At 36.5% G+C, this 22,878-nt stretch overlaps 1 protein-coding gene across 1 annotated transcript in view; it reads right to left on the bottom strand.

Moving 5' to 3' along the window:
* The window catches only part of KCNH8 (potassium voltage-gated channel subfamily H member 8), a 391,062-nt gene that overhangs the window by 166,540 nt on the left and 201,644 nt on the right, over window positions 1-22,878 (bottom strand). The window contains exons 4-5 of the mRNA XM_072651223.1: window positions 22,224-22,351; window positions 13,913-14,153 (exon numbers count right to left, since the gene is read on the bottom strand). Of these exons, the coding sequence (XP_072507324.1) occupies window positions 13,913-14,153; window positions 22,224-22,351 (369 nt within the window). The remainder of the gene's footprint in view (window positions 1-13,912; window positions 14,154-22,223; window positions 22,352-22,878) is intronic.

Genomic DNA, 22,878 nt, shown 5'->3' on the forward strand with positions numbered 1-22,878 from the left:
GTGGGTGGGGAATTGGGGGGGGGTAGTTACTTTACTTCTATGTTACTCAGTTTCTTCATCTATAAAATGAGAAGATGATCTAGATCACCTCTAAGAATTCTATAATATTATAATGAATCTAATGTGAGATGTCTTAATAGATTAGCCTTTCTCATCTTCATTTTTTTAACGTCATTCATTACATCCTGTCTTAAAATCTATCTTTACTTCCTTCTTTATATAGACAATAAGAAGAAACTTCTACTTTTGATCTTATCTCCTCTTGCTTTCTGTGGGACCTTAGTCCCTCTCTCTTGGGTTTCTATTTTGTTCTCTGTCCTCCTCATGGACTTATCTCTTCCTTCCATCTATGTACATATTCCTCAAGGAATTCTCTAATTCCCTTTCATTTACAAATATTCAGAAGTCTTGTGGTTCAGAAAGATGTCTCCCTTAATTATGCTTCCTTATCTTTCCTGTTCCTTATGTGGCCATACTTTTCAAAAGGGTAATTGGCACTCACTTCCTCTACTTCCTCACCTTTCACTTAATCCCCAATTTTCTAGTTTGATTTTTGTTTCATGCCTACTGAAATTGTTCTCTCACAAGTCACTAATGACCTAATCACCAGAATCTAATGAATTCCATCCTATTTTTTCTCTTCACTTTTCTTCCTTGGTCTCTCTGCAGTACTACATAGCACTGCTCATCATTGCCTCCTTTCTTTAAATTTACCATAATGGTGGCTCCTATACAATTCCTCTTTATCTGTTACAATTCTGTCCTCACTAATTCCTCTCTCCTCTCTCTGTTAATGTTACCCAAGGCTCTCTTCTGAAGTTTTGGCTCATCTTTCTTTACTCTCAAAGCTTCAATATGACATTTATGCAGATGAGTTCCAATTCTACGACTCAAGCCAAAATCTCTCTTCTCAGTTCAAGATCGATATTGTCAACTGCTGACAAGAACTCTCCAGCTGGATTCACACTAGTGCTTCAAACTGAACATGCCCCAAACCAGTCACTTTCTACTCTTCCAAGACATGTTTCTCTTTCTGGTCCTTTTTACCTTTGAAAATGACAATTCATGCTCTTGGTCACCCACACTCCTTACCTAAGCCCTGGTCTCCCACAATCTACCAATTGCTAAAATATGTCAATATTACTACTACTTTGGTTCAGGTACTTAGTATCTCATACCTTTACTGTTGGGGGTAGCTTCCAAATAAGCTCTTGCCTTTCAGTCTGTTTTACCATTCTATCCAGTTAATTCACTGCTGAAAATCCCTCTTGGGTCCACCCAGCAGACCTTCTTGCTATTTGTCCCATAAGACACTTGTTCTCCAAATTTGCATGGACTATCTCCTATGCTTGGAATGTATTTCTTCCATACACCCAGCTCCTAGAGTCCCTAGTTTCTTCAAAGATTAGACTGAAGCACACTACATACATGAAACCTTTCTGGATTCTATTATTTTCTACATTCAAGTTTTTCCTCCTACTAAAATGATCTTGTGATGATTACTTTGTATTGTGCTGATGGTATTCAGTCATTTCAGTCATTCCCATCTCTTTGTTACCTCATTTGGGGTTTTATTGGCAAAGATACTGGAGTAGTTTGTGATTTCCTTCTTCTTCTCATTTTACAGCTAAGGAAACTGAGGCAAAAAGGGTTAAGTGACTTGTCCAGGATCACACAGCTAGTGTCTGAAGCCAGATTTGAATTCAGGTTTTCTCTCTCCACTAAGCCACCTAATTGTTCCTGTATTCTGTATACACATGTATGTGTATAAGCTGCTCAACTGATAGAATACAAGTTCCTTGAAGGCACGGGCTATTTTATTTTGTCTCCCAAATGCTTGGTGCCTAATGAGGTACTTAATTGGTACCTGTTGGTTGATTGGCAGATTAATCACTGTTTCTTAAAATTCTTCAATGGTTCTTTCTCACTACAAAATTTTTAAGACTTAAAAAACTTTTAAGACTTAACTCCATGTCCAGTAAACTTGACCTAAAACTCTCTGTCTACTCTTACGTCCCACAAATTCCCATTAAGAAAGATACCAGTACTCAAAACATGGGACATTTGGCAAATGTCTGAGTCTCAGTTTTCTAGTCAGAGATGGATAAAAATGATTGTCCTATCTACCTCATAGAATTATCATGAGAAAACCTCACTATGTTTTTTCAAGTAATATATAATACGGAAGTATGGATTAGACTTGTGATTTCATTGGTTTGAAAACACGTTTGAGCAAACTCGCTCTACCGTTGTTGGCTTGCATTTTTACTTGAGTTTATAGTCTTTCAGAAATGCCTGGTACATGGATAAATTAAATGCCTTGCCCAGAGTCCCAACATGCTCTGAAGGCTCTCATCCAATCCACTTATAAGTAAGGCTGGCCTTGTCGCCTTGTGCCTTGCATTATTATTCAAGGGTTCCTTGTGTATTGCTCTTCCTTCCCCAACTTGACCATAAGCTCCTTGTGGTCAGGGACAATGTCTTCTGCATCTTTATACTCCTTCACTACCCTTAACCCCGGTGAAGTGGTAGGCCATTTAGTGAATTCATAAATGTTTGTTGCTTGATGATAAGTTGAATTTTTTATTGCCAAGTGATCATGGTGTACAGTGGACTTATTGCCCAATTAGGCTAGGTCTGCAGCACTGTCCTCTTGCTCATGGATACAGCAGGGGATCCTCATATCCAGGAACTGTCATCCAACTATAATAGGGACATTTAACAGCTAGGAGATTGCCATTGGTGGTGAGGGATTTAAGTCACTCAACTGATAAGATTATTCATGAATTTTGTTAATCTGTAACTATTCATTATCTTTCCCCCATTCACATGGCTAACTCTCAGATTCTCTATTTATTTCTGAGCACAGCTAGGACCCACCTTCTAGCAGAAGCCTTTCTTCTTTTGCCCACCTCTGAACGGTCTCTAACTCCAAAAAAATTCTCTATTGCTGTATATATGAAAAAGAAGATAACACAACAGAAAGAGAACTGACTTTAGAATGAGGAAGTATTAGTTTCAAATTTTGCCCCTGATCCTTATTGACTGTGTGATCCCAGGCAAATTACTTAACCTTTCAGTGCCCCAGGCACTCTAACACTATGAGTTCCTGGTCTCCATTGGTAGATAAAGGTACTGGGTCTTTTCTTTTGAATTCCACTACATCAGTGGAATCATAGGTCTTAACCTCAAATACCTTTATGTATAATTGGTATCAGAGACATAGCACTGAAAAGGGATCTTACAGGTCACCTACTCATTGAAATGTAAAGTGGAAGGGATATCAGCAGTCATGTTATTCAATTTCTACATGAAATGTACATTACAACATAACAGTCAGGTGGCCCTCCAACCAGATTATTTTAAAGATGAAGAAATAGAGGTCTGGAGAAATGAAGGGATTTGCACAAGATCACCTGAAAGAATGCAGGGACAACTTTGATTCTGTCTTTGGATGCACCATACTTAGTGTCAAGGCTTATCTGTACGGGAAACATAATGTTTATTGAACTGAAGAATCCATAGTAGGTGTTCAATAAATATGGAATTAGTTTAACGATCCAACATCAGCTTTTCCTAGGGAACAGAAGTCTGCAAGACTTAAGTGTTTTCTGAAGCTTCTAGAAATAAATAAATAATGATAATAGTAAATAGTGATAATAATAAAATATTTTCTTTTACATTGCATTGCAGCCATGTTCTCCTCCAATTAATGAGAACTCAAATTATTCTAATGCACATTCTCATTAAAAATCCCAGCTATAGTGATTTATATTTGAAATGTAGGAAATCAAAGTTCAACCACTTCTCCTTATAAAGTAATTCATTGGTGCTACTAGAAAATAAACTTGGAAGAGGCAAGTGATACGTCAGAATGTTCAGCAAGAGCCAAACTGAGACAAAAAAGTACAATAATCTTGCATTAGGGTCCTAAATTTGGAACTCATGCTTTTCCTCTTGGTTTCCAAATTTAGCAAAATTTTCATCCTTAACTTTCTTACCTTGTGCAAAAACAGTGCTATTGTTTCATATTTCATGAGCACCCGCTCCTGGCCCATATTCTATTTACAGGAGCACATAAGTTGCAGAATAAGATCTTTCCCAACTCTTCTACTAAAGTTGAAATCTCTTTCTCCTTGCTCGCCTACCAACCTTTCGGATTAAACTTAAAGCCATTATTTTTCAGGGGCATTATGAGCCTCTGGGACACATTTTTAAACTAACTTTTTCATCCATTAAAAAATGAGTCAATTTCCTCCCCTCCACTCAAAAAAGAGTAACAAATGATCAGCCAATAGCAACTATATTTCTCCTGAGTCCTTCCATTAAATTAGGTTTCTTGATCATATTGAACAGTCTCAGAAACCCATGTACATATCTGAGTCTCACCGTGTAGCTTTTATTTGTGACACATTAGGGAGAATGTCTACATTTTGACTAAGTCTATAAGGTAAATGAAATACTGCATGGTAACATGAATCCTTTATTTTAAAATATTTGAGAAATGTAGACCACTCAGGAATCACATTAAGAGAACATTGTCAATGGGTAGCATTGACCCCCTGTAGGTAATGGTTTACAAATTTGTCTGACAGATTCCCTAGGACACGCTTCCATATTGGAAACATACAGGAATAAAATAAGCACTTCTAAATGTAAAACGGAGTTGATGTTGCTAAGCTCAGCCTGAGCTTATCCAATTGTGAAATAAAAATCATTTATTTTAAAATGTCTTGTATTTTAATCATTCATCAATACATAATTTCTTTTGGACAAATGAAAGATAGGACCATATCAATTCTCTGATGCTTCAACCAACTCTTTTTGTGCTTCCTGGATGACCTTAAACTTGAAGCTGATCTTATTACTGAATTACAGAGTTTTAGGCTTAGAAGGCACCTCAGCTGCCATCTAGTTCAGCTCATGACTGAAAAGATTCCTGGCAACAACATACCTGGCAAGTAATAAGCACCAATACTCTCCTTGAAGATGTGATGATAGGCAATCTAATGATGGAGAACTCACTACTTGCCAATGTGGATCATTCCATATTTGGGTAGCTCTAGTTTTTAGACAATTCTCCTTCACCACCCCCCAACATCAAGGTTGAATTTATCTCTTTTCAACTTTCACCATTTTCTCTCAGTTTCTCCTTTTGAATCTCATCATGAAGAGGCATTTTTTTCTGCTCTGTGATGGCCCTTCAAATACTTGATGATCACTATCATGTTCCCTCTGACTCTTCTCCTTTTCAGTCCAAATGTCCTTCATTCAATCTTCACATAATTTTGACTCAAGGTCCAGTCTGACTTCCTTCCTCTAATTCTATGCCTTTTGCATCTTTCCTTGGCTCAGAAATACTCACTAATATCTACCAAGTAAAATTCAATCTCCTCTTCCAAACATTCAGACTTTTCCACAATCAGGGGCTACCCTACACTTTCACTTTTACCTTCCCTCCTTGGTTTGCATTTTCTTTGCCAAAATAGGCTACACTGTGCCATATATCTCCACACCCTTTATATGTTTCCTCAACTGAAAAATGAGATAATACTAGTATTTACCTTCCAGGGTATTTTTCAGGATTAAATGAGATAACATGTAATGCATTTTGAAAACTTTAATGTACTCTCTAACTGCTATCATTACTATTATTCCAAAGGGTTAATAGCCTCTTCCATTCCAATTATATTCATATATATTTACATATATATGTTTCATTTATTTAACTCTGTAAACACTCTTTTCTCCGTGTAGAACGTAGACTTCTTGAAGGCACAGGTAGTTACTTTTTATCTTTTATTACCAAAGCCTGACACAGTATTCTATACATAAGAGGAACATAATAAAAAGCTTGCTGAACTAATGAATGAATGAGGTTTGTTGTTTTCAATCACATAAACACAATGACATGGTCAAAGTAAGTAGGTTCTCAACTCCCTCAGAGCTTTAGCAACCTGTCATTTTTGAACTGTGCTTTCCCAAGCCCCTGGGATGCAGACAACTGAGAGGTAGGTCAGACAATGTATTACCATTCAGGGATAAAACCTTCACCTATATCTAGGTCATTCCACAAACATTCCTAAATTAAAAAACATACATTAAGCAAACAGTACTGAGTTAGCAGCTGCAAAAATCCCAAGATGATGCAGCCAATTCTGAAACTGCCAAACAGGAACCCTGACCAAGCTTCCCTCTTTTGTTGTGGTTATCAGAGGAAGATGACTTGCTTGAAATCTGAGGCATTGACTTGACAGCTAAACAGATGTCAGATTCATTTGTAATTCGTGTTTATCAATAAAGCAGGCAGTACCTGCCAGCTACACTAGGAAGAAAGTATCATCTAGGTTCAGAAAATGTTAGAGTTGGAAGAGACCTCAGAGAACCTCAGTTCCCTCACAGTACATTGAGAACATCAGATTGGATGACCTCTAAGGTTCACCAAAAAATCTTTACCTACCTATTTGACTTAATTTGCAGGGTTGTTAGGAGGACCAAAAGATCTTGGGGATAAAAGGGCTCTAAAGTTAAAGAAACATTGGGGCCAATAAAGTGGTAAAATAATCAGGAGAAAACCTTTTCTTAAAGAAAAAGGGGGAAAAGTAGAAGGCAAAAATGTGAAATTCATGGAAAGTACAAATTTCTTTGGTGATGAGGAAGTACCTTTACCAATAATGTATTTGAATATGAATCACAGAATGGTAACAGAAACAATCTGTTAATTCATTCTTTTACAGTAGCTAACACGTGTAGATATAGATGTATAGATATCTTCTATCTATAGAAATGATTTCTTTTTAAAATTTTATTATCTATTATAAAGATTTATTTAACTTTTTTGAATTTTCTTTTCCTCCTACCTCTCCCTAGCCTTTGAAAAGGTAAGAAATGTAATATCAATTATATCTATGAAATTATGGGAAACTATTTCCATGTTGGTCCTATTGCTAAAAATAAAGCCAAAAAAGTGAGAAAATTTTACTTCAATTTTCATTCAGACTCCAGTTCTTTCTCTAGAAGTGGATGGTAATTTTCATCATAAGTCCTTCAAAGTTGTCTTGCATCATTGCATTGATCAGAATAACTAAGCTGTTCACAGCTGGGCATCAGACAATATTGATGGTACTGAATATTGTTCTCCTGGTTCTGCTCATTTCACTTAGTATCAGTTAATGTAAGTGTTGTCAGGTTTTTCTGAAACTATCCTGCTTATCATTTCTTACAGCACAATAGTATTCCATCACTATCATATACCACTATCATATTCCCCAATTGCTAGGCGTCATCTCAATTGCTAAATCTGTCACCATAAAAGTAGGTGCTATAAATGTTTTTGTACCCATAGGTCCTTTCCTATTTTCTTGGATCTTTTTGGAATACAGACCTAGTAGTGGTATTGCTGGATCAGTTTTATAGCCCTTTGGGCATAGTTCCAAATTGATCTCCAAAATGGTTGGGTCAGTTCATAACTCCACCAACAATTCATTAATGTCCCAATTTTTGACATCCCCTCTGACATTTGTTATTTCCCTTTTCAGTAATATTAGCCAATCTGGTATGTGTGAGGTGGTACTTTAGGGTTCTTTTAACTTTTCCTTTCTCTAATCAGTAATGAGTTAGAGAATTTTTTCATATGACTATAGATAGCTGTGATTTATTCTGAAAACTACTTGTTTCTATCTCTTAACCATTTATCAATTGGGAAATGACTTGCATTCTTATAAATTTGATTCAGTTCTCTTCATGTTTGAGACATGAGACATTTATCAGGGACATTTGATGTAAAAATTTCTCTAGTTTTCCAAATCAAAATATGCTCATTGCTCTCTTGGCCCATGCTCCATCTTTATCTAGAAAGGAACTTTTCTTCCCTACAGCCACAAGTGCTATTGTTCCTTTCTGTATTCTAATCCTGGCTGCATTGGTTTTGTTTTCACAAAACTGTATTCTAATCCTGGCTGCATTGGTTTTGTTTTCACAGAACTTTTATAATTTAATGTAAAAACATATCCATTTTACCTCCCATGATCCTCTCTATCTCTTGTTTGGTCCTAAATTCTTCCCTTATCTATATATCTGACAGGTAAAATTTTCCATGCTCCTCTAATTGCTTATGTATCACCTTTTAGGTCTAAATGATGTACCTATTTTGATCATATCTTGGTATATGGCATAAAATATTGGTCTATACCTAGTTTCTTCCAAACTACTTTCTAGTTTTCTCAGCAATCTTTGTCAAATAGTGAGTTCTTATCCCCAAAACTTGGAACTTTGGGTTCATCAAACACTAGATCTCTAGAGTCATTTGCTACTGTGTTTCTGCACATCTAACCTATTCTATTCTAGTTTCACCATTCTATTTCTTATCCAGTACCAGAATTTTTTCATGATTACTACTTTTAATGCAATTTGAGATCTGGTACTGCTAGGCCATCTTTCACACTTTTTTTCATTGATTCCTTTGATATTCATGACTTTCTATTTTTCCAGATGAATTTTATCATTATTTTTTACTTCTCTAAAATAATTTTTTGGTTGTTTGCTGGTATGGAACAAAACACATAAATTAATTTAAGTAAAATTTTCATTTTTATTATACTGACTCAGCCTACCTATGAGCAATTAATATTTCTCTTTCAGGTTTATCTTTTTATATTTCTCTTGAATTTTGTGCTTGAATGTCAAATTTTCTAGTCAGCTCTGGTATTGTCATCAGGAATGTTTGAATTCTTTATACTTCCTCTATTTCATTAAATATCTATTTTGCCCCTGAAAGACTATATTATTTTACTTGGTAGGTGATTCATGGTTGTCATTCTAGTTCCTTTGTCTTCTGGAATGTCATATTCCAAGTCATCTGTTTCTTTAATATGGAAGTTGCTAAATCTTTTGTGATCCTGACTATGGCTCCATGATATTTGAATTGTTTCTGGGTACTTGCATCAATTTCTCCTTGACCTGGAAGCTCTGGAATTTTGCTATAATATTCCTGGGAGTTTTCATTTTGAGATCTCTTTCTGGAACTTACCAGTGGATTCCTTTCAATTTCTACTTTGCCCATTTGTTTTAGGATATCAGGGCAGTTTCCCTTGATAATTTCTTGAAAAATGATGTTTAGTTTTTTTTTCATCATGGCTTTCAAGTAGTCCAATAATTTTTAAATTATTTCTCCTCAATCTATTTTCTAGCTTGGTTGTTTTTGTGATGAGATATTTTACTTTTTCTTCTATTTTCTTATTCTCATGACTGCCTTGTTGTTTCTTGATGTCTCATGGAAGCTAATGCTAATTTTTAAGAAATTATTATTTTTTCAATGAGCTTCTGCACATATTTTTCTATTTGATCAATTCTGCTTTTAAGGTCAGTGGATTTTTGTGCCTCTTTTACAACTTGGCCAATTCTGTTTTTTAAGCTGTTATTTTTGTCACTTTTTTGTGTGTGTGCCTCTTTTACCAAGCTATTGACTCTTTATAATTTTCTTAAATCACTCTCATTACTTTTCCCATTTTTTTCTTTTACTTCTCTTATTTGACTTTCAAAATTCTTTTTGAGTGATTTTTGGTGGGCTTGAGTCCAATTCACATTTTCCTTTGAGGCTTTGATTGTAGCAATTTTGACAGCATTGTTTTCTTCAGAGTTTATATCTGGATCTTCCCTGTCACCATAGTAGCTTTTTGTGGTCAAGTTCTTTTTTCTTTGTTGTTGTTTGCTCTTTTCCCTTGCCTATTGCTTAATTTTTAACTTTAGTTAAAGTTGGGCTCTGCTCCTGGGTTGGAGAGGACACTGTTCCACATTTCAGTTTTTTTCTGTTGTTTTCAGAGTTAGTTCTGGGGGTCTGTAAGTTTTGGTGCTTCCAGGATGGTATGATCCAAATCAAAATATGCTCATTGCTCTCTTGGCCCATGCTCCATCTTTATCTAGAAAGGAACTTTTCTTCCCTACAGCCACAAGTGCTATTGTTCCTTTCTGTATTGTAACTGAGGCCAGGACCTATGCTCCCTTGTGAGTGAACACAAGCACTCTTCTCTGTTTTTCAACTGTGACCACGATCACTGCTTCCCTGCAGCTACAAGAACTCATGCTCCTCTTCACCCTGGAGATTTGGCTCATAAGTGTATATAAGCAATGTAACAGGGTCCTGCACTTAATGCCAGCAAAGGATCTTCTATAGTCTCTTTCTGGTTGGTTGTCTGATTCCCTTACCATCTTGGGACTGACAGCTCATGATGCTGCTACTGCTGCTGTTGAAGTTCCCTCCAAGGCTTGCTCCTGGTGTTGCCATGGCATGTGCTGCACTCTTGACTGACCCCCACCTTGGTGTCACAGACAACCTCCTAAGTTGTCTTAGGCTGGAAAATTATCTCACCATGTCCTTTAGTTGCCTCTGACATTCCCCAGTTTGATTTAAGGTGTTATTTTAAAGTTTTTTGGCAGGAAATATTGGGAAAGTTCAGCTGATTTGCTGCCTGTATGCTACCAGATTCAATTTATAGGTGTCTACCCAAATGCATGCTGATATCCAGGCAATTGACATTCTTCATGCACTTGGTCTTTCCTCCAAGGATGGTATGGGCAAGTTTTTTTGAGTAATTACAGATTTCTTCCAAGTGGCTCTGCAACATTATAGGGTTTATTATAGTCATCATAGACCTTGAATATGAGGATATAAGTAGACTTATTTGGACTTGAATGTCCAAACCAAACACTCTTTCTAATTTACCATGCTGTTCTTGACCTTAACCAGTCACTGTTTTTATACTTCAATGCTCTATCTACTATGAAACATTGAATCATACGAAAAAGAATGTGAAAAAAACCTGAAAAATATTAAAAACACAGCATAGTGTATTGCTGTCACTCTAATGAGATTATGTTGACAGGAATGAAAAGGCAGTATGATAGTTAGTTATTAAGTTAGCTAATTCTGAACTACATCACTTACCAACTCCACTACCATAAAATTCCCCAACAGATATATACTTTCTTGGTTTGAAGCTTTACTCTGTTTTTCCTTTGATACTTACTTACCCTTGGAAAAAGTGTTGATTCAATGGTCCTTTGACTGACAGCTGCCATGTAGAAAACATTACATGGAATTTTTGGTCATGTTGATACAAGTGAACCAAATCTGTGAGTGTCCTGGTATGTACAGGATATCTGGTCATCTTCATTTAGGATGATATTTTAAGTAATCGTTTATAACCTTTACATCTAATTGCTTTTTAATTGGAATTCAATTATATCTTAATCCAAATTTTAAAATTCTCTTTCCAGAAATAGTTGGAAACAAACCTTGATTGCAATAGTGATACTGGCTACTTAAAAAGACATTTTTTGTCAAGCAAGAATTCTTTTGTAATGTGAAACAATTATGCCTAATTTGTTTTGTGAATAAAAATATTCTTACATAGAATTCTCCTATTTTGTAAAAAACCAAAATAAAACCAAACTGCATACTTTATACACATTGTGAACATTCAGTTTTTTTGAAACATCTAAAAGAGTAGCTTTGTGCTCAGTATCTTCATAATGAAATCATTAGTTACTGAAGAAACAAGGATGGCCTCTGTACAGGAACACTGAGTCTGTGCCCATGTAATTTATACTGCTTAACACAGTGCCCAGCACACAGTAGGTGTTTAATAAACATTTGTTCATTGATTGGTTCCACATAAGCGAATGAAAATGCCATTTTTTCCATTTGACATTCATTCTTTCAATTACACAATGGAAAGTGATACAAAATACATTTCTATCACACTCATTTTTTTTTACAATGAAATGAAAAATATTTTCACTGTCTGATTTCTGTGACTTCAAAAGGATTCTAGAATAGGGTTTAAAAAAATCTAATCATACATTCTTTCAATATCTCAGTATCTTGTCCCAAAAGTAGAAGCAAAATCATAGAATAATAGATAAAGCTTTAAAAGAACTTACAAGTCATTTATCTCAACTTCCACCTCATTTTGTAATCAACCAGCACTTATTAAGGACCTACTTGAAGGCAGCCAGGTGAAGCAGTGAATAGAGAATCTTCAGTTCTAGCTGATTACAGGTCCTGAAATAGTTGACCACATCAGGGGAACCAAAATACTTTGATATGTTTTTCAAAAAAATATTCATTGAGAACCTAGTGTGTGCAGAGCACTGGGGATAAAAAATCAATCCTTGTTGTTAAGAAGCTCATAGGGACATACAACATGTACACAGATGATTCAATACAAAGTATAGAAAAAATAATTTAGAGTTTCATAAGATTGTAGGTTTAATGAAATGCTTACAATGGACCTTATAAGCCATCTGGTTCAAGCTCTTCATTTTATAGACCACGAAACTGACGCTCAGGGAAATGAAGTGACTTGCCCAAGGTCACAGGCATTAAGTAGCAGTGGCAGGATTTGTAGCCAGATCCTCTGTCTCCACATCTAGCATACTAATAAATATTCAGAGATGTGATTTTGGCTCAAAGTCAGTGCCTCCAACAGACCAACCACAAGAAAAATCTCATAGCCAATGGAACATGGATTGTTACAACAAAATCTTTCACTTCTTCATAGCACAAGAATGCCCACTTTATCATAACTAATTATTTTGTCCTCTCCTTCCTTCTTTCTTCTTGACCCTACTGATTGTTCCTTAGACCTTTGCTCATGTGTGAACTAAAAAAAAGACTCCAAGAATCTTCCCTTTTTTCCTAAAACACAAGATTTGAGATCCTATAATATGTGACTTAGCATATGTGCTAACACCACTAATTTTTTAAAAATTCCTTTACTTGCATTCTATTCCCCTTTAATCATTCTCTAAATGAAAATAGGATGAAAAAAGGTCAAGGAGACAAAGAGAGAATATACTTTTTCCTCAATTTACAACTGTCTTCTATCCTCTCTAGTGCTTCTACCTACTCGGTGGTCCAGAGAAAAAACAGCAGAAACAAGAATCAGAGGCAGCATGACCCAGGGGAGAGCACTGGGTTTGGAGTTGAGAAGACTTGGATTTGTATCCTGCCTCAGACACTCACATGGGGCATGACCCCAGGCAAGTCAATTAGCTTCTCTGAACCTCAGTTTCTTTATCTGTAAAATGAAGTTGAACCCAATGACCTCTATGGTTTCTATTATTCCTAAATCTATGATCCTAAGATCCAAGTCCTTTGCCTGCCAGATTCACCCTATTTTTACTTCAATACTTTCTCCACCTATATGACCTTGGGCAATAAAAATCTTATCCTCCCTGGACCTCAGTTTCCTCATTAGTAAAATAGAGTTTGTTAGGCTATGTGGCTTTTAATGTCCTTTCCACCCTAAATATGTAATCTACATCTCCTCTTTCTAGCCCTTCAAAATGATTTTCTTTACTTTTGTTGAAGACAGGATAGTAATCCTTAAGGATTTAGCTCATTTCAATCTAAGCAAAGGCAAAGGATTATCAAGGATATTCTAAGGACATTTATTCTTAAGCATGGAGGACACATTGCCCCTTTTTATAGTATCTGTCACCATAGTATCTTGGTCTTCTGACAAAATGGTAACTCCATCTTTACTTCATTCTAATGGAAAATAATTAAGGCTTTGAACCACCTTGGTAAAAAAGAATTTGCTGGCTGTAGGCAAAGAAGCATATGACAGAACATAAACAAAGCAACTCACAAGTCTTTTTCTTTTACTCCAATTTTGATGAAATGAGGCACTGGCTAGGGTTTATTTGAATAAAGGAACAGTGGAAAAGCTGAGGAAGGCAATTCTAAGAAATTCAAATATGTCCTTCTCTGAATTTGCATGAGGGGCCAATTCATGCCAATGCAAATGAGGTCTGAGCTCATCTTCACTTCCCAACAAGATCTGAATCCCATGCCTGTCCTTCCCTTCCATTTGTCAGTGGCATCAGGATGGTCACCTCAGGTTCTTACCTATAATGAACAGAATCTCCACTGCAATGTCGCTGACCGTGGTGCTCCTTGTTGTGGACAGCTCATCATTGCCAATAAAGCAAACGTTATAAGGTACAGTCACAGCAACATAGAACGTCGCCAACAGGATCAGCCAGTCCCAGCCAGCTTTAAAAGTGCTAAAATGCAAAAGGATGAATTTGGACTTTTTTGCATCTGAAACTTTGTACTCCGGAAATGCTGGTTTATCTACAAAAACATTCTGTAGACAAAAAAACAAAAACAAAAGCAAAAGCAAAAACGAAAAAAACAAAACAAAAAGGAGAGAGGGGGAAACCCCATATTAGCTAACATGCTCAGTTCACATTGCATATAGTCCTACAAATATAGTATATTTTGTTTACAAAATCAACATATACTCAAATGACTCCTTCCTTCCTTCCTTCCTTCCTTCCTTCCTTCCTTCCTTCCTTCCTTCCTTCCTTCCTTCCTTCCTTCCTTCCTTCCTCCTTTTTCTCTCTTTATTTTCAGTGGGGAGAATGGAGCATAAATTGTATTCAGCATATTGCATTGAAGATACCATCAGCACATGCAGAGCTATAACTAACAACCTTTGGTACCCAGAGTAAGCAGCAAATATTGTTCCAAATATTCTTTAGGGAAAATAGAACTAAAGCCACCCACTAATCAAACATAGCGGATGATAAGGGCTCTGATATATAGACCCAATGGAAGAGAGATCTCAGATGCCAGCTCTGCAGCTGGAAAGACCCCAGAACACTTTTTCTTAGTGGGTTCAATAGAGACTCTCAAACACGCAGAGACCACTGTAGGGGCAGGAGGAGGTCATGGTTGGTTGAGTCACATCAGGGGAGTTAAAATAACATAAAATAAATATAAAATTATTTAAAATTATTATTTAGCTTTTTTGGGGGAGGGTTTAAATTTAAATGTCCTAGAACAAAGCTCCAACTGACTATTCTAGCTATAGGCTTAGCCATGCACTGCCACAATACAGGTAAACATTTTTTTAATTAAAAGCAATTTCACTTGGATGTCAAAAGAGAAATCTCTGAGTAGGGTTAGCATCATTCAATTAAGGAACAAAGTGAACTTACTCATGATGTTACCTAGAGACATTCACAATTGCAAATCATCACAAACAGCAAACATAATTTACATTTATTTTCCAGTAAGTAGTAATTTGAGGAAGAACTAAACTCCCATACAAGGCAAAAAGAAAATACCCTAACAACAAACCAAATAGCTAACTAAATAATGTAGAGCACTTTGTATTTTAAGGAAGCTTTGGAGGCATTATTTCAATGATCAGCTTGCCCTGAAATCCTTCATTCTGACTTTCCTAGTAACAACAATGGTCCATGAACAACTCAAGAACCTGCTTTTCATTGGGAACATGGTGTAACGGAGGGAGGGGCTCACGTTCTGGATTTATAAGGGGTTTTCTTGATTTAGTAGATTTGGTTGATTTTTGATTTCTACAAACCTTGCATTACCCAAAAGAACTGAATGACAATGATGGTTATGGACACCAATAAGTCTTTGCAGAGACAGAGAAGGAAGAAATAATTACTCAAGGCAAGGCATTTAAGTAAGAAAGGAAATATTCAGCTTTTGTAGGGAATTAAAGTCTGAGAAGAGCTGGGATTTTGATAAGTGTAGAAACCTTTGGCTTTGAAATTGTTCCAACTTGATGAACAATGTCTCCCATTCTAATACAAGATAAAGAATGTTCAGGGGAAAAAAGCGTGTATCTGAAGACTTGAGAGTCATTTGCTCAGGAGCATACATTTAGCCAGCTAAGTAAGGGAAACACTAAATATGAAGTAAAAGGCTGCAGTTGAGAGAGTAAGGTTGAATTACAAACTGGATGACTGGAATCTGGTGAAGCTTCTCTTTATTGAGTGTTTAGAGTATGAAAAAAAGCCAGGAAAATATATCTGTTATGTTCAAGGACCTTTAAAGATGTCTCGGGCTTAACCAGTAGCTCACCCAGGTTGCTTTCAAAAACTGCAGCCCGAAGCAGTGACACTAGAAACTAGGAAAATTCCCCCTTGGAAATAAATAAATCAAAATGTTTTTCTTTAGCTTGTACCATATGTGCTAAGCACTGAGACTACAAAGAAAGGACAACATTTCCTGCCCTCAAGGAGCTTAGATTTTGCCAGGGAAAGAATTAACAATATTCTTTTATTGTGTCCTCAGCTGCCCTAATTTCTTGCTAATTTCACCCATTCACCTGGGAGTACCAATATCCTTCCAACCTCCCAAACCACCACCTGTTCAATTTGACAATGACAACCCATAATGCTTCTGTTCCTTGCTCGAGCTTCTACTGTTCTCAGTTTGGAGGTTCTGATCAGCTACTTGTCTGTCATAATGATTCCTCATCTTATTCATAGAACAAAAGAGTAATTGATCAACAACCATGTATGCATCTACTATGTTTTAGGGCAGGTGGTACAAAGAAAAAGCAAGAGTTCTTGTTCTCAAGGAACTTATATTCAAAGGAACCTGACAGAATACATGTTCTGACTCCTTCATTTTACAGGTAAGAAAACAAAACCCCAGAGAGGTTTTACACAATTTGCTCAAGGTCACACAGGCAGTCACACAGAGGACCTATGTCCTCTGCCTTTAAATCTAGGACTCTTTCACACTGTTCCATGCTATTGTCCTCTGAGAGCAGGAGTTTGGGACAGAGCTAAGTCAAACTTTTGGAGGAATCCCAAGCCAGGATAGTTGAAGGGTAGGTTTTGGATAGCAAATTTTTTTTTTTCTTAGCACCATCAACATCCAGTTCAGTGCCTTGCACATAGTAGGAGCTTAATAAGATCAGAGACCTCTAGAGGTGGAAGGGATCTCAGAAGCTACATAGTCTGACTTCTCCCCTTCCATTTCATTTTACAGAATAGAAAAATGAGGACCTTGGAGGATTTTGCTAAAATCATAGCCAAGATTCAAGACAATTGGGCACTAAATATGTGAATAGGAGTGAAATCCCAAGGATACAAGATTTTAACCACTTCCAAGAATACCAGAAAATTTAAGAGAGTTAAGAAAATTTAAGGAGTTCCTATAGGAGGGAAGGCCCAGGAAAAATTCAAGGTTAGGGGTTACAGAAGTATCCTTGGACTGCAGGTTCAATATCACTGACTCTTCCTCATACACTCAACATTCAGCTAAACTTGTCCATTTGCTGCTCTTCCCATTTAACACCCCACCTCCCTTCTCTGTGGCTTTGCATGGGCTGGTTCCCCCTTCCAGCAATATCATCTTTCCTTCTTTCCATCTCACACCCAGACCCAACTCGAGTGTTCTTGCCCACAAGTGGCTTTTCCTGATCCTTGCAGCTATCGTGACAGCTAGGTGGCACAGTGGATAGAATGCCTGACATGGAATTATGAAGACCTGCCTTCTCTGTGACCCTGGGCAAATCACTCAACCTTGGTCAGACTCAATTTATTCATCTGTAAAATGGGAAAATTAAAGCATCTACTTTACAGGATTGTTGTAAAAAATAAAAAGAGATGATATAATTCACCATATAATCGCTTGTTATTATTAGTTTTTATCATTATAATCCTCAACCCTTAATTTTGTTTGTATTTATTATGCATTTGTTTTGTTTTCTTCCCATTTAAATGTAAATTCTTTGAGGGCAAAGATTGTCCCACTTGCATTTGGATTCCTGGTGCCTACAAAAGACACTGGCACATAGTAGAAGCTTAATAAATGGTTTAAAAAAACTCAATTGATGTATAAAATAGTAATTGTTGGTGGTCCCTCCAATTCTGAATGAGATTCAGCCATGCTGTTCAGAAAAAAGTTTCAAATTAAATGAAAAAACCCACCTCATTTAGATTTAGTCCTAATTAAAACAAGTAGACTGTATCCTAAATGCTGCCTGAGTTTGGATACAATCCCCACAGGAAACAATGATGACTGCCCTCCCATCCCCCAGGACGTGTCAAAATGTCATCAAAGACATTTTTGATGCAAAATCAGCCCATGCATGCAGCTTTCTGAGAGGAACCATATGCTTTTGGAATAAAGTAGAGAAAGAATAGATGAGATGATATTTATAACCCTCAACAATATGGAGTTTGTCTAAAGAATAATTCAACAAAGTCATCTGGATTTTGGTGGCCCATTATTTATTGATTATGATAAATATTAATTTAGTGCCTACAGTGCTGGGGCTATATGCACCTCTGCTTTACAAATTATCCAAACATGGGAAATGAATGACAACAACAAATCAAGGTGATTGAATTCCAAACCTCCATCCATGTAATTTGCATGAACACAATATACCAAGGAAGTGGGCCTCTGAATCTGCAAGGGTTTATAATTCAAAAATAAATGGATTTATTAAATTATTGGGCAGGGAAAAGAAAACATGCAGTCCTTTATGGAGAACATTCCAGCCCTGTGCTATAAAAGGATAGATTTCTCTGACTCTCTTTGAAAAGTAACAGTGCTTCCACTTAGATCATTTCCCTAGCTCTTTGAGTGATATGAAATCCTCATAAGTTAGATAGGGATCTGAATCATTCCAAATTAATAGCTGGGGAAACTGAAGTATGGAGAAATTAAGCTACTTTCCCTGAGTGTTACTGGAAGAGACAGAGTTAGGACTAGAAAGTAGAAACACTAATCGCTAGTGCAGTGATATCCTGGCACTAGATGGGACTTGTGAGTCTATCTATTTCTAGTTCAAGCTCATTATTTTAGAGGGGATGAGTGAGTGAATGCATGCATGAAAAAATGAATGGAAAGCATTACCAAGCTTCTACTATGTGTCAAACTCTTTTCTAATCTTTTTCCATAGATACAAACACATAAGTAAGAAAGCCCCTGCTCTCTCATTGGTGAGGAAAGGAGCAAATGAGGAAGACTTCTTGAATACAGAAGTGGGGGTTGCTGGGTACTGCTTTTTAGGATGTTACATCTTAATGTTTACTTTAGTCTAAGTCTTTAAATTTTAATAAACTATAAAGGAAGAGAATGAATATGAGGTAATTGAGGGCAAAGATTGTTTCAACTCTGTCTCTATATCCTCAGTCTCTGGCAGAGCACAAAAGCACTTAAAAATGCTTGGTGATTGACTGATTGATCCTTCAGAAAATGATTTTTCCAGCTTAGGAATTGTTTCTTAAGGTTTTTTTTAATCACTGAAGTGTTATGAATCGCTCTGGCCATCTGGTGAAGCCTATGGATTCCTAAGAAAAATGTTTTTGAATGCACAGAATGAAATATATAAGATTGCATAAGAAACCGAATAAATTGAAATTGTTACCAAAACTTAAAAATAAAACCGCAAGTTCATAAAGCCCAGACTTAGAATCCCTGATCAGTCATTTCTTTTTCTTCCTCTGCTTCTTCTGACTTTCAGTGATTCTGCCTTTCACAATAATCTCTCTTTTCATCACAATTTAGCTTAGCTACGTTATTCCAGGCAATTCATTTCAAATTTTTGAGGTTCCTTTTTCCCGTAAGTTGAAGATAACAATCAAAGATATTAACTAGTAATTTTAGCTCCCAGAAACAGCACATGAATCATACCCTGAAAGCAGGTTTTTAAGATAAATGCAATAGGGAGGAGAGATAAAGATGCTGGGACATTAGCCACAGTGGTCAGAGATTTCATGACAATGTTGTGGATGTTTGAGATGATCCAAAGAGGATTTATTCCATTGGTATAACCATTGGAAATAGGAAAAAGTATTATCTGATAGCTTCCTACTTTAATTATTTTCACTAAGTGATACCCTTAGTTGTTTCTCTGTTTCTGAATGAATGAAAGTGACATTGGCATCCTTTTAATTTCTCTGCCCTGATTGCCTAACCCTAATCACAACTCTGAAAAGGATCATTGCACTTCCTTCATCTCAGTGGGTTGTTGTGGGAGAAGTACTTCGTAAACTTTAAATTGCAATAGAAGTGGAAACTACTGTTGGTCTAGTCACTTTGCTTGATCAAGCCTGAGTTTCTCCTCTGTAAAATAGACTTGATAATTCATATATTTCCTATCACAGAGAGTCATTGTGAGCAAAGTATTTTATAAACTGTAAAGTGCCATGGAAATGTGGGTGGGCAGCATCTCCATGGCAAGGCTTGTTAATTGCATTAAGAAATAAGTTAATACCTGGTAACTTCAAGTTCAGCTCTAATACCCTTAAATAATTTACATAAGTGTGTGACACTCTACATGGACTTCTAAAGCTTTTTAAATGACTAGCAATTAAACGCATTAGCTAAACAGTGGGAGCTGGCATTTTTGAATCTAATTTTAAGTAAAGTCTGCTTTAAAAAATTCCAGTCTAAGGAGAAAAATGGCATGTTCAATGAACAAATTTAAACTAAGTTAATAGTTATGTTAAAATGAACTAAAAGTTTTAAAAATTGTCTTAATTTTCATGATCTGCTTGGCCAATGAATATTTGTTCATAAACTTGTAGCCTGGCTTACTTAGCAAATTACACATGTTTATTCCTCTCTATCTTTCCCATTCTTGCATTCTGGAAGCTAGCTCTAACACTGCAGGAAAGTTTCTTCAAGAATGAGCACCATAACTCACTAAAAAGGGCAGGGATTGTCTTGTTTTATATTTGTATCCCCAGCACTTAGCACACTACTGGACACATAGTAAGGAGTAAATGCTTTTCATCCACTGATCCACCCATCCATCCATCCATCCATCCATCCATCCATCCATCCATCCATTCACTCATATGTCAAATGGTGTAAAACTCTCTCACTAGCCTCAAGTCCATCTGCATGGCAGTAGGAGGAAATAGTCAGTCAGACATTCATTCTTCTAAGGAGAGAATGTCCCTGGAGTGCATCAGCATGAATTGATTCTCACTCATTGCTACTATATACTGAATTATGGTGTTACCCCCTAACAGCCCCAGGCCCAAAAGGAGCATCTTATTTATGGTTTTGAAAAGGTAAGTTCCTGGGAAGGAGATTTGTATCAGTAGCACTTTGGCTATGGATTTCCAACCACATCCTCTGCTTCCACAGCGAAGCCCCGCTTAGGAAACAGGACTGCAACATGATTTTGGTGTCCTCAGCTATAAATATGAGAAATCCAAGGCACATGTGGAGACATGATGATTTGTTTTTAAGACATGGACTCTCATTTTTTCCTGATGTTTGTCTGACACATTGACTAGCTTCCAAGCTCTCTCAGTCAAAGGAAGGGGGTCAGAAAGGTGTCTCAGCTGTTCCTTGTCCCTACATGCATCCAATATGACATTAAGGATGAGGTTCCATCCAATATTGTCCCTCATTTTTCAATTTGCATTTATTAAATATCTCCTATGTTTGCTAGGCAAATTATTGCACCTCCAAATCACCTGAATGATTATTGGTCTTTCCAGCACAGTATGAAAGTATTATTTGGGTGTTTAAATACAGTCATTTCAAATTACAGATTGCAAATCTGTTATGTCATTTAGCCATTCAAATTAAAGATAGGAAAGGCCTTTAAAATTTTGGGTTTCAAATTTCTCCATCTAAACAAAGATAATAAGTATATTCACTTTCTCTGTATTTTTTTAATCTTTAAACAACAAAAATCAATTGTTAAGTTTAGAAAGGTAGAAAATTGGACAAAGGTGAATTGCAAGCATTACAGAGACCAATGGGTTGTCTTTATTAGATACATGTATTTACTGTGATTCTTTGGATGTATATATCAGGTTTCCCTAAATATCACTTAGGTTCAATTTAGCAAAAGCTTATTGCTTTATAAACCTCACTACCACATGTCATTTCAAACCTGAGGTTGTACTATGAAATTTGCATCTCTGTTTTCTATAAAATAAAGAGTTTTAAAAGTATTTGACAAAGGAACAACTTGAATTGAGTCATGAGCCCTCTGGGAAAATTCATTAAATGAAATTAGATAAGGGAAAAATGGATGGAATGAAAAATAAATTTTGAAAAATTTCATTCTGCTTTTGTGGGTTCAGTACCCACAATAATTCTGCATGTATAATGTGACTCTTTGCATCATCTGGTTCTATAAAGTAGAACCAAAAGAGCATGACCACAGCTTCTCCACTCTATTGTACTGGGTGGCTATACTAGTCTAATCTTCTTGCAGTGATAGCATGGGCATCGGGAGCTGCTCTTCCGGATTTACTCTATGACAGCTGACCTTTTCCAGTTCATTCTTTAAAAGAATCAGAAACCCAGAAGTTCAGCAAAGCCAATAACCAACCAGCTTGCACATTTTTTTCTTCAAACAAACAAAACATTCCCTTGACATCCCTTGCCTTGCGTGCTCAACACCTACATTATTGATTTTCAATTTGTTCTTTTCTCTTCTTTGCAGGTGTCCAGAGATATGATAAAGGACTGCTCGACTCCGTCTCCGGGCTGTGTCAAAGTGGGACCCAGCTCTGCCTCTTCCTTTGGCTTTGTCTGCAGAAAAATAACACTCATTAAGCACAAAGAGGGACTCTATTGCTGTCTGCAAACACCATGCCAATTGGATGTATCTACTTCAGGTAGGTGTGTGTTTGCAGCCCCCCAAAGGACATGTTACCTCCCAGGTTCCACTTCAGTTAGGACAGTTTTCCATTTTGTAGCACCACGAATTTAGAGCTGCAATAATCATAGAGTCCACTGAATACAACTCACTCACTTTGTGGATGAGGAAACAGAAGCCCAGATAGGTTCTGTCTTGCATAGAGTCACACAGATAATGTCTCAGGCAAGATTCCAAATATAGACTTTTCAAGGACAAGTCCATTTGAAGAACATTATAAGCAAGAGATATTAGGATATTAAGACTCCATTGGAACATCAGTCCTCATTCCTCCAATGGTCATCTTATAAATAGACTATTATCTAAATGAAAATAATGTAAAAAGTTGGAAAAAACATTAAAATACAAACACCTATGTTTTTTGTTTTGTTTTTGTAATTTTTGCTTGTTTTGGGTTGTA

This window comes from Notamacropus eugenii, chromosome 3 (assembly GCF_028372415.1).
Source record: "Notamacropus eugenii isolate mMacEug1 chromosome 3, mMacEug1.pri_v2, whole genome shotgun sequence".
NCBI lineage: Eukaryota > Metazoa > Chordata > Mammalia > Diprotodontia > Macropodidae > Notamacropus > Notamacropus eugenii.